General features: G+C 35.9%; 4 protein-coding genes across 4 annotated transcripts; 2 read left to right on the forward strand and 2 right to left on the reverse strand.

Annotated features, from left to right (window-relative positions):
* Positions 1-164: 164 nt before the first annotated feature.
* LOC112050713 (RNA polymerase II-associated protein 1) lies at positions 165-4,108 on the reverse strand. Its single transcript, XM_024089049.2, has one exon. The coding sequence runs from the start codon at positions 3,863-3,865 to the stop codon at positions 200-202; it is 3,666 nt and encodes a 1,221-aa protein (XP_023944817.2). The 5' UTR covers positions 3,866-4,108; the 3' UTR covers positions 165-199.
* A 575-nt stretch (positions 4,109-4,683) lies between these two features.
* Positions 4,684-5,368, forward strand: LOC112050719 (translation machinery-associated protein 16 homolog). Its single transcript, XM_024089055.2, has one exon. It carries the CDS (start codon positions 4,827-4,829, stop codon positions 5,310-5,312), a length of 486 nt encoding a protein of 161 aa, XP_023944823.2. The 5' UTR covers positions 4,684-4,826; the 3' UTR covers positions 5,313-5,368.
* Positions 5,369-5,876: 508 nt separating this feature from the next.
* On the reverse strand, positions 5,877-10,787 carry LOC112050708 (transmembrane protein 134). Its single transcript, XM_024089044.2, has 2 exons — positions 10,492-10,787; positions 5,877-8,426 (listed from the first exon to the last, which is right to left on the reverse strand). The coding sequence occupies exons 1-2, from the start codon at positions 10,638-10,640 to the stop codon at positions 8,084-8,086; spliced, it is 492 nt and encodes a 163-aa protein (XP_023944812.2). The 5' UTR covers positions 10,641-10,787; the 3' UTR covers positions 5,877-8,083.
* A 1,838-nt stretch (positions 10,788-12,625) lies between these two features.
* On the forward strand, positions 12,626-17,898 carry LOC112050721 (probable ATP-dependent RNA helicase DDX55 homolog). Its single transcript, XM_024089058.2, has 6 exons — positions 12,626-13,070; positions 14,061-14,255; positions 14,914-15,392; positions 16,116-16,356; positions 16,876-17,223; positions 17,640-17,898. Exons 1-6 carry the CDS (start codon positions 12,774-12,776, stop codon positions 17,874-17,876), a joined length of 1,797 nt encoding a protein of 598 aa, XP_023944826.2. The 5' UTR covers positions 12,626-12,773; the 3' UTR covers positions 17,877-17,898.
* Positions 17,899-18,250: the final 352 nt, after the last annotated feature.

Genomic DNA, 18,250 nt, shown 5'->3' on the forward strand with positions numbered 1-18,250 from the left:
TACTTAAACAGAATAGCAAAGCACAACTGAATCAAAATCATATTAAAAATGAACAGGCAATATATTTTGATGTTATTCAAAAAACAATGGAAATCTAAAAAAAGAGCAACAGTCATCAGCTAGTCAAACATAGGATGTCTGTAGGGTTTAATTTAAAGAATATATAAATTTTATAGTTTTTATTTGCAACAGAAGTTATTCATTTATTACTTTCTTCTATAACATTTTTCTGTTTTTTGTAACAGTCCACATGATGTTGGGCTATATTGTAAACAATTGTGCCAGGTCTCAGTAAATTACTTGCTAGAGCCCTGGAATATGATTTCAAGAGAGATTCATCTGTTTCTGCTGGATAGTAGTAGTCATCTAAATGATAGCACAAGTCATCCAAAGGACAATCAAGAGCTCTTAAGCAGCCAGCATACTCCGACCACAATAGTTTTCGCCATTTCACGTTGTGCTTTTGAGCTAGGGGTACTAACACACAAGATGCAAATGTGTGATCCCCGTAGCTTACAGACTGAAATTGTTCCAAAATCTGTGTGTAGAAATCTTGAAAATTACTAAGACCTGTTATTTGCTTATCAAAATTAAACTTTTGAGGATTTTTGTAAAGTATTTTCATACATTTCCTTAGTAATAGATTAATATTTTTATCCAAAAATAGTGAACTGTCGCACAAAAAGACACACAACAATCTACAAAATCTGTCAGTCACCTCTATGTCATTTATTAGATCTGGAAACATGACCTCGTTGAACAATACCCATTCTAAGCTGCATCTTATAATTGACTCCTTTTCAGTCTCTAGCTGTTTTGATATTTTGTTATCAAGAACAGATACAGATGGGCTCAAATTTATTTCTTGACTTGTGCAGTACAAAGAAAGTATTGGTAAATATATCCAATCTCTGGGCAAAACAGGCTCCTGCCATTCTTTTAGTACAATACTGTAGTTTGGTTCTTCTTGTTTTATGTTGATAACTTTACTGTAACATAATTTTATCTCTTCTACACTTGTCAGGGCAGCCAGACCATCAGCTTCTGTCAACGAAATCAGTTTAAATAATCTATCTGTTGTAAACCATTGCTTGTTAAATATTATACTATTGAATAAATATTCCAACTCATATTGTTTATCTTTTCTCAAAATGTAACAAAGTTTATTTGCTGTCACGTAAATAATATCCTTCACAGACTCAGTTACATCGCACTGGACTGACAGTTTAATGATGCTAAATATGAGTTCCACTTCCATTCTAGTAAACCAATTGTTAGTTAAAGTTAGATGTTTCTTTGATAATTGTTGTAAATAGCTCAAAAGTTTATCAACAAAAATATTGGATACTTCTTTGTCACCAATGATGTTTAACAATTTGAATAATGATAGCAAAAGTGGTATGGGTGAAACTACATTCAAAATTGGCAGCACTTTGTGCTTTGAATGCATAATAGCAGTGCCGGCACTTGTAAGATTTTTATTAAACATTATATCCCCATCTTCAATGTCTGACAATAGGTTTGAGCTCTGCACTATATTATTCAGAATGATTTTAAATCCTTTTGATGATGAAAATCTTCTTAGGGTATCATTCAAAAACTTCAGTGAAATCTTCTCATTATCTAAAATTGTTATGCAGCAGTCTAATCCTGAACATAATAGCCGTAAATGACCACATGTATAATTATCAATGCAAGCCGTTTGTGACAGCCATTTCTGTATTCCTTCTCTCATGAGAGGGTAAATTTGTTGTTTGTAGCTTTCTAAGTTGAGCATGTTACATTTGAGTAGCTTATTGACAAACTGTAGCACCACTGCAGCATGAGTGGCAGATAGTACTGAAGACCCTGTGGTTACATCTGTACCTTGTACGTGTTTATAAAGCGATGTAACTATCACAGGGTTCAATTCCAAGGCATTTTCTATGCCCAGCCCATAAGTTAGTAAATTAGATAATATACAGAAAGCTTCTATCTGTAATCTCAAACCATATGTGCCATCTATTCCAGAACTTATAAAAACAGATGTTGGTTTTAATAATTCACATTTTGTTATTAATGTTTCACCAATTTCTCTGGACTGCAGGGAAAGAATTCTCATTAGCTTAAGAGCTGCCAAAACAGGCTTTCCATTGTAAACAGATTTAGGATTTACAGCAAAGTTTATACTTGTTGTTGGTATGAAATTAGATACAATAGATTTCATCAAATGATCAGTCTGCACTATTATATTTGCAGTCTCAATGGAATTCCTAGATAACCTTATCAAAATTTGCAATGAGTACTGAACAGCATTGTAACTTGGTTTAACAGTATCTAAAATATAGAAAAGCCTCTGCAACATATCCGTTCTTAGAGCAGCTGATATAAGATCTATTTCTGCTAAATGAAAATCATTCAATTCAGTCTCTTTAGACTCTATCTCTTCAATTTCTGATTTATCATTTTGGAGGCAAGGTTGATAAGTACCCTCCTCAAAGCCAAGTAAAGCATCCAGACATGCTTCATCTATTCTATTATAAAGCAAATTTCTCATTGCTCTCAGAGCAGGCTCTAATAGAATTACTTTATTTTCATCCATAGCTATTCTTATAACAAAGAATATTTTACTCAAAGGTATTTCTATAATGTCTTTGTATATACCAGCATTATAATACTCTATAACTCCTGCTATAGTGTTCAGAGCCATAACTCTCTGCTGTGTAACAGTGGATCTAGTGAGTTCAATGAGCTCTGTGATGGAGTACCCAGGTCTGTGTGCTTCTTCTCCGTGATGGTATAAGGTTTTAGTTTTCTCACAGTACTCTATTGCATATGGAAGCAGGTAACCATTAAAATCAAATCTGGCTTCGTAAGGTTCATCAGATTTAACTTTGCTTTCTTTGATTCCCTTTAACCATTCAAGCTTATCTTTTTCTAAATTCTCAAAATGAAGCCATTTGTGGATTTCAGAGTGAGACAGAACATCATTCTCCCACAGAGAATCATTTGTTGTGGATTTGTCAATTTCATTTTGGTTTCCTTCCTCTGTTACACTCATTTTACAATCATTTATTTCAGTTTTGATATTTTGTACACTTTGTGAATTGGCTTCCCTTTTGGCTCTGATAAATTCAACTAATTTAGGATCCAAGCTTGACAGTAATTTTTGTTGTTCTTGAAGAATATCTTGTTCTGACATTTTCAATAATATATTAACATTTTCCCCGTGTATCTCATTGGCTTCATCACTTGCCACCATGTAACTTTGGCTAGGCATGTGTAGATCTTTGGAATTCACTTTCAAAGATTGCAAAGAGCTTGAAGGCTGATCCACATCCATAACATCTATGAGTTTTTTTGTCTTTTCAATATGTTGTGCGTAAATACTTTTTGTGCCAGGTTTAATATTGGGATCACGTTTAGTGACAATTGGGAATCCTTTAGAAGGCATTGGTTTAAAATCCAAATCAAAATTGTCATTACAGCTCTTCTCCACAATGTTTCCAAGGATAAGAGGCAAAGCTTTTGGGTAGTATACTTTGTCATCATCGATTTCAGTTGACTCATTCAACACTGGGAGGATTTCATCATCAGGTTCAGAAGGCTCGTGTGCTTCTGGGATATTCTTTTCTATAATAGCGCCCAAGAGCTGTCCCGCATTATCAATGCGAGGTCGTTTTTCTTTTAAACCTTTGGATTGAGCATATTTGGAAGGTTTCCGAGCATCTGAAGACGTTGGAATAGTTCTCTTGGTAGTCTGGTGTTCAGTTTTTCGTAAGTTAACTACTTGCGCGGAAGGCTGTAAGGTTTTGTCTTGTAGGAATTCTCGCTGCATGCGTAATATATCCTCTTCATCGTCTCCTGGTTTTGGTCGCTGAATCATATTTACAGTAGTACTAACAGAACAGGCACAACAATCATAACCAAAAAAATTAAATATATATATTACTAGAAATTGATTGCTATATTTCAATACTCTTACTGCGTACTGTACTGCTCTTAATAAGTAAATTGAATATTACAATTTTCGTATCCACAACCTTATTAATTCGATAGAAAATGGACTAAAATAAATAACAAAAACACAACAAATACCCAAAATCACAAAACAAACGTCAAATTAACCACAGATTAATATATAAATTAACAAAGACAAAGGGACAGGGAACCACACAGGAAGTCAATGTCAAAAGCTTAGCCACAGAATTAGCTTAGAATGGTACAATTGGTTTAATCTCTCAGACCAATTATTGTATAGGACCTGCCTCGCTAGACGTCACTTTTCTGTCAAAGTATATGATCAACGATCTAATGCGATTATAGAAACTGTCTCTATAGTATCGATGTTAAATAGTTGTAATCGTATTCGTCGGTTAAAGAGCTCCGTAACAATACCTTTTTGTGTAATTGAATTGTGTAAAAAACGGGCAAAAAATTCTGGTTTAGTATAAGATATATACCAAATCTAAGCTCGTTTTCTTCAGAAAATGACAGATAATTTTGTTCGTGACTATGAGTGCGATACAGGTCCTTCTATAATTGGTCTGAGGTTTAATCTACTTTCAAGGCCGCTTGTTTCTGTCCTGTAAAAGACAACGAAAAATATTCTATGGTCTATTTCATGCCACGTGAAACACGCTTTTCTTACTCAAAAAGGCTTGAACCGAGTCGGAAAGCCAATTTAAAAAAAATCAAATGTCAAAGTGACAGCCTTTCAACTTCTCGCACGTTTTGCGTTAAATTTCTATTTTCTTGTCTTTCGTTTTGAATTTAGTTTTGTGTTTACTTTTACTATTTTTATTATTTATAATAAAATATTTATTACTGTTTAAATTTTAATAAAAATGCCAAAATTAAGTACTATAGAAAAGCTTAAGCACCCTAATAGTAGAAAAACCATTTCGTTAGCTAAGAAAATGCTGAAAAACGAGAAGAAAAACAATAACAAAATTGGTACTCACATCAAGCAAAACTTAATTGGTGAAAAAATCCTTTGGTTTAAAGAGAGATTTCCAGAAGGTTGCGTCACTTTAAATAAAGAGCAGACGATGAATTTGATCGAAACTTATTTAGCGCGCTTCGACGAAGAGTTGGCTCAAATAAATTTAAAAAACTCAATCGGTAAGAGGAAAAGTAGACAGCACGCGAGTAGACAAGACGTCATCAACATCACTAAGAAGAGAGAGTGCGAAGAGTTCGCGAGCTGCGGCCTGGAGATGCCCGACCTGATGGATGCCCAGCAGGTGGAGGTTCTGAGGAACTGGAATGGTGAACTCAGATTCTTACAACACTTTAAATTAAAAAGAATTGCTAGGAAACATTTAATCTAGTTAAACTAATTAAAATGTATTTTATTTATGTAAATAAAATTTTTCCTGTATTTAAATTTGTTTTTCTTTTAACTGTACTTATTGTGTTTTGTGTATCACACAATCACAGATTTATATTTTTGGTACGTATTCTTTTTTAATTTTAATCAACTATAATTAGGCTTTAATCTATTTGTGCTACATAAGTTAATTTTTTGTTTATAATGTGTAATCTAAAGGGCTAATCTTTGGAATGACTAAAATTCATAATCCCTGAATTTGTGAAAAACTGACTTTCATACAGACAATGTCATGGGTGTCCACTATAATAATAATAATAATAAAAAAACATCATGATTTTAAGTAAACTATTTATTTATTAAATTCATATTTACAACACTTTATTAACGATAAAAGTCTAGTCTCTAAATAATTTAATTGGTGTAAGTAAACATTTGACCAGCTTTGTACTAATAATAGTACAAATAATAAAAATGGATATTGGATATTAAATTACAGGATTGCAAAGTAATAATAAATTTTGTGTGTTATTAATTGAAAATGTGTTCAATTAATAACACACAATATAATGATTTATAAAATATTTCATTAAAGTATTATCTTTATGATCTTGAAATTTATAAATAAAATAATTTACACAAATTTTCATTACAAATTCTATATTTTGAAGCTGCCTCATTACATATGAAACATAAGCACAAAGCACGGACTTGAATTCAAAAGCTAGACAAGAAACAGTGGAGTGACAGAGAAACTCCTTTCTCAATAACCAATTGTACATCTTTTTCATTACAAATACCTACAAATTTCTCTGTTTACACACTTTAATACAATTTGAATACATCAAAATTGAGTTTCTGTAAATGTTCAAGTTACTTAAATGACATTAACTTTGAAGAACATACTGTGTAAGATTTACACTGTGCTGGTTATCCATTGCCTGCCTATCTTTTTCGTTCAGCCTGTATCACAACACAAAGTAATTATCACTAGAAATTACAAAAAACAAGTAAGTATGAGACATAAACACGTGTTTCATTCATTTTAAATAATTGTTAGATGTCTGCTATGCTTTTCTACACAAATGCACTATAAAATGAATAGTGTACAACTAGTACAAACATTCCTCACAAACAGTTATGAGGATGGCACATCAAATATTACATTTTTTTAGAACAGAATTAGCACACAGAAAATGAACACATGGTCTGTGACTAGCCTAACTTTTTACTTATACCAAACTACTACTCAATTACTATTCTTAAATTTGATGAGACAGAAATGACAACAATTCATTTCAAAATTAAATCATGATATTTTATTGTGCTATCAACACTTGTTTCTTTTACCATTTCCAAATTGATTTAAAGACTGGAAATCATCTTATTATTTAGTACAAAACAAGTTTACTTTCTCTGCATTTTTGCTTGGATGTTGTTTTGTATAATGTGACATAAAATCAAGTCTAGCTTTCTAATTATTAGTATTAACAAAATTTTGATTTTGTCGACATGACTTTCATTTGAATCTAGTATTCAAATAAAAGTAACCATGTCAACAGTATCAAAGTATTTTGTTGACCCGCCCCGGCTGGCTGGTAGTTGGTACCACCACTAATGATATGTCCCACAATTTTTAAATCTGTAATATTTTCAAAAATATTCATTAAAATCATATGCCATAAAGAGCCATATAGATCTATATTAAATCAATAATGTATTTAAGGTAATTTATTGGATAACTAATGCTGTATTGGTTAAAATCGCTTAAAAAATTAGCCATTATTTGTCATAAAAAGTAAATGACAAAAAAATGTTATTGTGGGATATCCAGACATATACCATCGCAGAGTTTCTCCACTATTTATAAACCTTCCTCTTCAATCACTCTATCCATTAAAAAAAAACCGCATCAAATTTTTTAAAAAGATTTAAGCATACATATAGGGAGAGAAAAGAAAGCAACTTTGTTTCATACTATGTAGTGATAATGGATTCAAAGTAAAATGGTTGAATAACAAGTGTTAATATGCAATATTTTAAAATAAACCACAATAACCAAACTATATAATATAGTATTAGAGATCAACAAGAAGAATTCTTTATTAAAATTCATTGTTTAAATTAATATAAATAGGCACTTTAAATTTTCATAAACAATATTTCTAATATTATGCAAATTGTTATTCCCAAAGAGCATTTGAAGATTAGAAGAATTACAACTACTTTGGATTCCAAATTATTTATAAATATATATTTATGAGTCCATTAATTTTGTATATTGTTTTACAATGATAAATCATTTTCATTTCATTAGTTCAGCAACTTATGCACACTTGTCCCATAGTGGACCATAAGTTTAGATGATATTGAAATAATTTACTTACACTTTTATCAAATACAATATTAATGTATTGGTTTAAATTTACCTCCTATTTACTAAATGTTTGTAATCATTATTTTTACATTGTTTAGTCATAATATTGTTTTTAGGTAAACAAGGTAAAATAGAGAGCAAGCCAGCTGTCATTCATACCTCAATTTCATCACTCAAATCTGGACACAATCAATACAACCCTTTGCACTGACTGTCTAATGTGTCTCTATCCATTGCCACAATAGTGCCTAAACTACAAAACAATTGGATTTCCATGTAATTTGTCAATGAAAATAATTGCAAAGATTGTCATGATTGCAAAACAGTTACCTCTTCTACCCAATTTACAGTCCATTTACTTATCATTAAAATTAGATAAATTCCAAGGTTGCAAATCAAGTAAATAAAGGTAGGTGATAAAAGTCGTAACCGCGTTGTCCGCGCGCGGCAAGCCATATGTAGACCACGTGATATGCTCCAGGCACAAAGCAAATCATGCCTGCCACAAAAAACACTGCACCCTGTAAACCATTCTCTGGTTCCGCCACAGCAAACACACCCATGCCGATGAGCCCCACTCCCACCAGGAGGAGTATGACTGCTGCACAGACAGTCTTCCAGTTCTCTCGCACTTTGGGATGGTTCCAGCAATATAAAGATTGTGAGGCCTCTACATACTCGTGGATGAGAGAGTCAGAATCTCGTGATGTAGTGTCTTCTGTACATTTGTAGGTTTTGCTGCAAAGAACAGTACATTCTCTCACAAATCATTTTCATAATAATATTTTGTAACATATCCTAACTACCAAATTATTTCTACAGCTGGACTAAGTTGATCACAAATTGACTATTCAAAGAGACATTTAATGTTCTGTGGACTGACTTATGTATTGTTTCAATACTAGAGCATCATGTTGAATGGACTAACCACTGCAGTGCCAGGCAAAACCAAACCCACCACTCTGCTGCAATGTGGGTTAGATAAAAAAGAGTAACAATGTCTGACTCTGTTACAATCACTATTAGTAATGAGCAGGTGGTTCTACCTGATATTGAGCCAACCTGCCCCAGCATGTGTGCATGAACAAACAAATAAAGTGTGTGTGCCTCTCAACAGATACAGAATTTAATAAAAACATTAATCTTCACACTGTGCTGGTACTTTTGATACGTCAGTTGACTATTTGTAAAGATTCTACCACCGGTTCGGAAGGCAGATTTTGCTGAGAAGAAACCGGCAAGAAACTCAACAGTTGCTCTTTTAAAAAAATCATACAATAATATTATAATTACAATTGACAACATTACAATTTCTTATAGTTTTACTTCCTGTGTGAAGGTGGAAGCTAATCCAACAGCCTCCAAGCAACTTTATCATTAATTAACTCATCAATGGTGTAGTAACCTTGTTGTAGTAAGTCATATAAATATGCAACAAAAATGTATATAGGTACCTGGTATATACCACTCAAACACTGTAAATATGGGTTTTAGTGGTAAGAGGGTAATTTGATAAGTTTATTATTAACGTCTTATCTTATTTGAGAAAGAAAATTCTATTTGCAAAATGCTTAGGTGTTAATATGAACAATAAAACAGATCATGCAACCATAGCATGATGTTTTATGTTTATGTCTTAAACAGTTTTATATAGATCATTTAAATTATTTTACTTTTCTTCTGGACCAACTGGACCAATTTTAAAAATTCTTTCACCAATTTAAAGTTGCATTAAACTTTAAATTGGTGAAAGAATTTTTAAAATTGGTCCAGTATTTATAGAGCCACAAATACCAAACAAACTAAAAATGTAGTCTATTCCTAATATTAGTTTAAATTTAGTTAATAACAAAGCCACAATAGATAGATAGAATAAGATACACATGCGGGCTAATTGATTTCAACATAGTTTAATCATAAATATACAAATAAGGTCAACAGCTATAAGAATATATTATAAACAACTATAATTTATTGATTCATTCATCGGGCCATGGTTTAAAATTAGAAACACATCTAGAACTGTTTATATTGCATTATTTAATCCTCATTGACCAGTGTGTGGATGTGTGTGTGCATGCTAATAAGGCTTCACTTGTGCGTCACAAGTCCATTTGAAGGTTTGAATAACTTAATTTCTACTTGTCTATGATAATATATATGCAGGTTGAGTTGTATATGTATTGACATGTTTATTAAGTTATGTTAATAATAATATTTAATTTGTCTTCATATATTGTAATCATGGGCATACTTATTTCTACTCTTCCACTCAAATTAATAAACAGATTTTGATGAAACTCTACAGTAATAAACTTTTGAATACTACCTATAGTATAGATATTATATATCCAAGTAAACAATGATAATACAGGCAATAGTTAATGTTGATTCAACCACCCATTTGAATAATATTCTGCATCACATGCAATATTCTGTATCAACACACTATTAAAATTTGAGTGTAAAAGTACAAGTTTTCTGCGAATAAATAATTAGTACAGTATAGCTATATATACAGTACAGACAATAGCTACAGTTACATTGCATGTACTGGTTGATGAACTACTGGCGTTCAGCAATTGTTTAGCACAATTAGAGCTTCGTTAGCCGCCAACCGGGTCTCGGGAGCGCTAATCACGTCTCGCTAACAACAGTTCAAGCGCCTTTGGCCCACTGAGACTGCGTGACTCACTAAGGTCAAGAACAGCATGTCGGTCAGCACTCTTTGTTCTTTATACATCGAAATCCTAAATATTATAATAGTGTTATAAAAAAAAACGAACCGTGAGTGTAACCTTACCTAGAAAGGTAATCGCCTCCATTCTTGAGTTTATTTTGTATAGAGCGATCGCCCGTTGCGCCGTACACCTTGATAGCCTCGTCGGTCTCCTCCTCGAAGGCGTCGTCGATAGAAAACCGTTTATCACTATTGCCAAAGGGCCTAGTCATTTTAAACTTTGTTTCTACCGAACTGGATATGCAAAAGATACATTACAACGCAACGTACGCTTGTAATGAATTTGTAGGAAGACAAAAGACAAAACACAGCTGTCAATTTATCATATCAACATGCGCCATATTGATTTTGATTACAGCCACAGATTAATAGATACTACGTATTTAACAGTACATGAGCACAGACCTGAATAAAACGTTCTGAAATCCTAAATACCGTTCATAAATGTCTAACAGAATATACCTCAGACCAATTATAAATGGACCTATATTACACCATTTAATCTTTAATAACAAAATTGTCTGTCAGGTTTTATGGGGGGTGACCAAAGGAATATTTCAAGGAGAAGAAGTGAATCTACATTCACGAAAACGTTGGACACAGCAGCAATACATTTTCTGCATTTTTAATTTTTATTGAATTAAAGTCAGCATTTTTGATTTCAATTTTGTTTTCGTCGCGGTTTAATAAAACACTTACGTAGTTTTAAAAAATTTGAAGAAATCAATTGAGAAAACAAAAAAAAGACAAAAATGTTTTTCTAATGTTACCCAGGATCTTACTCAAGAATCAAATGGCTATATAGAAATTAGTTGAAATTAATGTACACTTACTAGATGTATTTACCTACTGTCTGTATTCTCTATTTTCGCAATATCATCTCCAAAAGTCTTTATACTGAAGATTCGGCCCCTTGGGGGCAACCTAATATATAAACTATCTATGGGGGCGACGTAAACTCACACGATCGAAAGTATTTAACACCAATAAATAATTTCTGAGTCCTTACACTACACACAACTATAAGTTTGATTAGCAATACACACACATTTAATTTTTAGTCAGTCCTAATCAGTCCTGTCAAACACATCCCTTGAACTTGTTACACAAAATAGGCTAAAGAATCGATTATTTTTAGTGTTGTATTTTCCTTAAAATACTTACAAATTAAATGTAACTTTATCTTTCAGTAAACAGTAACTAGAAGTTTTATGCCATGCTCTTTTTGCCGTCAAGAATAAAAAAAAACTCCCATGAAATGCGGGCGACGAGGGGGAAGACTGCGCGGGTGTAAAATCGTGCGTGCGGTGCGTAAGTGTGGTGGATCAGTCGTCGGGTTTTCATTCATCGCTACACGCCCCCCGGCCCGCACGGGCCATCGGGAGTGTTACGAACGAAGGTGTGAAGGAAGCTATAGTCTATTGCTTCTTTGCGGGTGCAATCCTCAAAGCTTTAGTTTTCAGTTTACGACATTAAGGTCCAGTTTCACCGTCTGATACTCCTTGTCGGATAGTCTAACCGTTTTGTCAACTGGCCGACGGTTTCACCCGGATAGTTTCCGTTTTCGTGGAAGGATAAAATATAGCTTATGACACTCACAAATAACAGTAGATCCGTAGATTAATTAAATTCCACAAACCTTACCTTTTTTAAAGAGAGCTTCAAATTCGAAACTCACAATGTCGAGTTGAGAAAACAAAGCTCAGTCGCCCAGATAACTTTACATACTCCGAAAGCCGGCTGGAAATCGCTGGTTGCTTTTATGACATTTAACTACACAACCCGGCATTTTTAAACAGTTCTTTACAATACGAAAACGATTACAACAATGAAATATCGGTCATATATCAACAGTTTTTATAAACGCATTGGATCGTTGCTTCTTGATCTTTGACAGAGAGGTAATGTGTAGCGAGTCGGTTCCTTTTGTAATTGGTCTGAGGAATATAATGTCTCTAAGCTGGCCGAGCTGGCAAAAATAATATTTGCTTTGACACCTATAATAAGCCTTTATTATTTGCTTGGAAGGCGGAAACAAATCAATTTGTTTGTGGTAATTTATTTTAAATTATCTATTTTTTATGGGGTAGAGCCATTTTGTGATGTTCCTTGGATTCTTTGGTGTCATTGTCATTTGACATTGACAAATTAATGACAATGACATGTGTCATGACATTTCATTTGTCAATGTCAAAGACATGTGGGATAGGGAAATATGTTCCTTGGGTATGGGTATTTGTGCTGTACCTATTGAGTGTTTTGAAAATGAAAATAATTGGGTTTATGATTAAAACAACCTGCACGGAAATTAGTTTTACAAATTAACAGAACTAAATTACACAAAAATGGTTATTAAAGATTGGACTAAAATAACACCTGCGCTTTCTCAGCCTGTATTAAGTTGCATCAACAAGCAGGGATTTGAATCCATGACCCCTATACAAGCTGCAGTGATCCCACTAATTCTGTCGTGCAAGGACGTGGTGGCGGAGGCGGTGACCGGGTCAGGTAAAACCTTGGCCTTCGTGGTCCCTATGCTGGAGTTGTTGATAAAAAGGGCGAAAGAAGCGCCTCTCAGGAAGGACTTCGTTTACGCCGTGGTTATATCTCCTACCAGGGAGTTAGCATTACAAACGTTCAAGGTGATTAAATTGTAGGCTGGTTTCATTACAATGAGAGACTATTGAAGTAGGCCTCTTTGTGCCACAGCTCGTCAGCAAGCAATATTCTTGTTTCAATGTAAACAGTACAGATCCACTTCAGTCAGTCAGTGCACTTGCGACTTATTACATGAGCCGTTGACAGCCCAGGGGAACACAATGTAGGAAATATTTAGCATTTTTGAAGTGTTTATCTGTTTTGTTTTACCAATTACTAGCAGAAGCCCGTGACTTTGTCCGCTTTTAGACCTCCTTAATCTGGTGCTGTTGCAAAATCTGTTTGTAGCGGAGCTGTTTGTTTGTACTGACTGTAAACTTCCTCTCTGTCAAATTTCTTTTTTGTATGTCAAGTGGTTTTTGAGATCATGTGCATTTATTAAGATTATTGTTGTGAAAAATATTGTTATAATAGAGTGGGTTAATATAACTGCCTCATTAGTCCAGATGTTAGCCGATATTTGTGATCTCTGAGCCTACAAGATACTGTTTTTTTTATATTTTCATTTCTATTGTGCAATCAGCTGCATCAGCTATGAGCAAATTGCTTGCGAGTACTTCATAGCATGTGCAGCTGACCTTCCATTGAAGGTTATGCTGATTAATTTACTTTGTAATTTTTTGTTATTGTTTATTTTTTAAGAAATCCCATATGTAGGCGCTTTAGCTTTTGAACATAGTCTATTTGAGATACTGAGTTTTGTTTCTTCTAAGAAATTTTCAGTTGAGAATTCTCAGCTTGGAGCTGGGATTTGTCAGGGCCTCCGAGATATGTTCATCTGTAGGTCCCAATCATTATCATAAACATCCGATTGAAGTTGTTAATGAATTTAACATTAGTACCTCAGCCCTCAGCCCGCCAACCTACATTGGAGCAGTGCGGTGGGTCTGAAGTCTCCGTAGTGGGCCATTAAAATGTTAGTGATAAGTTAAAATAAAATATAAACCTACACTCTAGCAGAATGTTGATCATAGGTGATTGAGCAATTCCTCCGAGAACCTGCCCTGAGTGAGCTGAGCCTGTCGCTGCTGGTGGGAGGCCGGAGCATAGAGGCAGATGCAGAGAGCATGCAGCGAGGAGCACAGATAGCAGTGTGCACCCCGGGCCGGTTGCAAGACCTGTTGGCTGAGAGGAAGCATCTTAACCTGCCGGGAAGAGTCAAAGATCTGGTAATACCACAAAGTACTATTTAGTACAAAAAATATATTTTATTATAGTGGTTACAATAATAATAAAGCCTTTTTTATTCCAATATCCTCAGTTTTTACATTTTACATTGTGTTAGTGATTTATTTTTTTTACAAATGTACTTATAATAGTGTTAGTTAATGTTAGTGTTTAACTTAAATCTAAATTTTTTGGGATACGGAGCCCATTTTGGGTATAGGCCTAGCAGTCACAATACTGTAGCAGATTTATTTTAATAAGTATCAGCTCTTACAAACAATTTCCAATATGTTTTTTCAACGTCACATGATTTTTAGCTGGTTTAAGTAGGCTTCTGGCTTCTAAACAAACACTTTTGAAAAGTCAAGTCTTTGAGTAGTGATTACCACTGGCTCAGAAAGCAGACTTTAATGAAAAGGACCAGAAAGGAAATATGCAGCAGTTGTTCTTGTATGTATTCCAGCCAGCTGGTTGAAATACATTTTGACCTTGTTAAGACATATGATCAACACAAACAATTAGAAGAGTCCTTACACATTAAGATAGTAAATAATCACCTCTTAAAAATATATATATAGATAGTTAACAATCCTCAGTTGGCAACATACACATTCCTGGTTAATATATATTGATTATATAATTACATTATATTGTTTACAGGAATTTCTAGTCTTAGATGAAGCGGACCGCCTCCTCGACCTGGGCTTCACTGCCACACTCAACACAATCCTCCAGTACCTGCCTCGCCAGCGTCGCACCGGCCTGTTCTCTGCCACACAGACCAAGCAACTGCAAGACCTGGTCCGAGCAGGCCTGAGGAACCCGGTGCTGATCAGCGTCAAAGAAAAAGCCTCAATCAGCACGCCCATATCCTTGGAGAACTATTATGTGATAGTGGAGCCGCAAGATAAATTGTTATTTCTATTAAACTTCATCAGGAATCGCAAGATATGGAAAGGTTTGTTCTTCCTGCCGACGTGCGCGTGCGTGGACTACTGGGCGGACGCGCTGCCGGCGCTGCTGCCCGACATCAAGATGTTCGCCATCCACGGCAAGATGAAGCAGAAGAGGAACAAAATACTGGACACTTTCAGAGCCACGGAGAATGCTATTTTGTTGTGCACAGATTTGATGGCGAGGTCAGTATTGCTATCTTCATAAGATACCAATTAGCAATGGAGTGCTGCAGTATTGTAATGGATATGTAGGACATTTGTATTGTTAGGTGAGGTCAACCGGTCTATCTACATGATGATGTCTATCTGTATACTCGTATATGAGCGAAAGGGCACTCGTTACGAAATATCGAAAACTGCTTGACGTAAAAAGTAGAAGTTTAGCACGTCTTTTACACGTCACGTTTAGACGTCTGTTAAGAACGTATTTTGCGAGAGGGCCGGAGGTAAGGAGGTCTAAGGGCGGATGCATGTATCCTGGTGGATAATTCAAAACATAGCCGCTATATTATTTTCATCGCATTTTCCTATAAGCAAACAGCTAAATTTATTTTTTTAACAAAATTACAATTATCGTCATTTTACCGAAAGCATTAGCACAGTAGTACTCGTAGCAAGTAGAAACGTTATCAGACCGACAAACCGTTATTGAAGGGCGTAGGTTTGAATCAGCTCCAGGAAAAGCATGGCTAACTTTTCATTTATGTGCATTCTAATAAATTAAATATCACATACTTTATACAGTAAAGGAAAAACATCAGGAGGCTGGAGGCCATGCAGGTCTCTTCATGATAATGAATTTTATTAGTTCTCTATGTCTGCTGCTTGCGTTGTGTGTCTGCTTGTCCACATTGGTCCTGTGTGGTCTAACCCCCTAGCCTTATCCTTATATGTGCCACTCTGCAGGGGGCTGGACATCCCCGCCGTGGAGTGGGTGCTGCAGTGGGAGCCGCCCAGCAGCCCCGCCGCGCTGGTGCACCGCGCCGGCCGCTCCGCGCGGGGCGGCGCCGCGGGCTGCTCGCTGCTGCCGCTGCTGCCGTCGGAGGAGGCCTACGTGCCCTTCATCCGCGCCAACCAGCAGGTGGAGCTGAAGGACTGGACCGACTCCGGGGATAAGCTCACCATCACAGACAAACTGAGGAACAAGGTAACAATTTCAATTTTAAGTTATTAGAGTCTATTTATTAATTCTGTGGAAACAAAAACGTCATTTTTGTTTCCATTACCAGTGTTACCATACAGAAAACTTCTGACGAATTCAACTAAAATTAAACTTATTCTTTGGATTCTAAAGATGAAATTTATACAGGCTCGACTGGTGCCAAAAGGGTTGGCTTTGTTTGTGCGCAAAGGATCAGCCTGGCTGTCCAGCGCGGAAATGCAGCCAGCATTCTTGCCACCATTCCACGTGGGCATGATTTGTATAGTTAGGTATTAGGTTAAGTTAGCCTAAGTTAGGAAAATTTTCAGGTACAAGCAGGTTTCCTCACGATGTTTTCCCATCACAGTTCGAGACACGTGATATTTAATTTCTTAAAATGCACTTAATTGAAAAGTGGAAGTGCATGCCCCGGACCAGATTCGGAATCGGAGGCAGAGGTCATATCCACCGGGCTATCACGGCTCACGGAACGATAACCACATTCTCTTAAACTATTTTCTCCAGGTACTATCAATCCTCCACGAACAGCAAAAAAAGGACAGAGCCGTCCTGGACAAAGGGCAGCGCGCGTTCGTGTCGCACGTGCGCGCCTACTCCAAGCACGAGTGCAGCCTGCTGCTGCGCCTGGCCGAGCTGCCGCTGGGCCACGTCGCCACCAGCTACGGCCTGCTCAAGCTGCCGCGCATGCCCGAGCTGCGCGACGAGCACCGGCGCCAGTTCGCGCCGCCCGCCGGCGCCGTCGACCTCGACGGCATCTCCTACAGAGACAAGCAGAAGGAGGCGCGGCGGCTGCAGCACTTGGAGGAATACCAGAACACGGGGGTGTGGCCTTCCAAGAAGAAAAAGAAAATGGTGAGAGAATTGATATTTTCATAATAAATTTATTTGCTGAGGACACATAAATTACCAATTGGCTATTTCTGGTGTACAACATTTTAGAGAAAACAAATGAAATGAAGTTAAAAATTCATTCATTCATCAATTCAAAGGAGTTTAAATTGGTCAACAAAGCTGCTCTTAGAATGTATGAGGAAATAATTTTTCATCACAATTCTTATCTTGAAATTAACGTTATTTCAATAATGCTATTCAGGGTAAAGCAAACTTCCTACAAAATAAGTAAAGAAAGTATACTCAGCCATAATGTTACACAAATGTAATTCTAAACCGCTGCGTCACTTCACTTCAAATAAGGTTGTTACCGTTTGGTACATATACCTCGGTGAACAAAATCGCCAAAAATAACAATTTCACTCACTCCATCGCAGACCAAAACACAACCGTGGGAGCAGGCGAAACAGAACAAATTAGACAAACAAGACAGAAGGAAGAAGCGGAAAGAGTTGAAGAAGAAGAACTTGGAAGCGGGCAAAGGCAAGAAGAGACGAGCCGTGACGCAGGCGGAGCTGGCCGAGCTGGCGGCCGACGTGGCGCTCCTCAAGAAGCTCAAGAGGCGCAAGATATCGCACGACCAGTTCGACCGCGCCTTCGATGTCGATCAATAAATCTATACTAATAAAATCTAAATGTTTTTTTTTTCAATTTTAATTAACAGCATTTCCCTATTGCATAGATACATATTGAAAGTATGTAGTAAGTCATGTTCATCAATCGTATCCTGTGGTTAATAAAAATTGACTATCGATGAATAAGTCCATGGTTCGAGGCTTAGGTCAATTCAACTAAAAATTATTTGTTGAAGCCGGATTTTCTTCAAAGAAAAATGTATATTGCTCTATAGTTGGAATTGGAAAATCGGCGGTGTTTGTGCAGCCCTGTGTTGCGGAGAGCGCCTAAATACGTCGATCCTGCGCCTTCGCTAGTATCAGCATGCCGTCTCCACTAGTGCAGTGCATATTCGTTCATTCATTAGAAATCC

This window comes from Bicyclus anynana, chromosome 8 (assembly GCF_947172395.1).
Source record: "Bicyclus anynana chromosome 8, ilBicAnyn1.1, whole genome shotgun sequence".
NCBI lineage: Eukaryota > Metazoa > Arthropoda > Insecta > Lepidoptera > Nymphalidae > Bicyclus > Bicyclus anynana.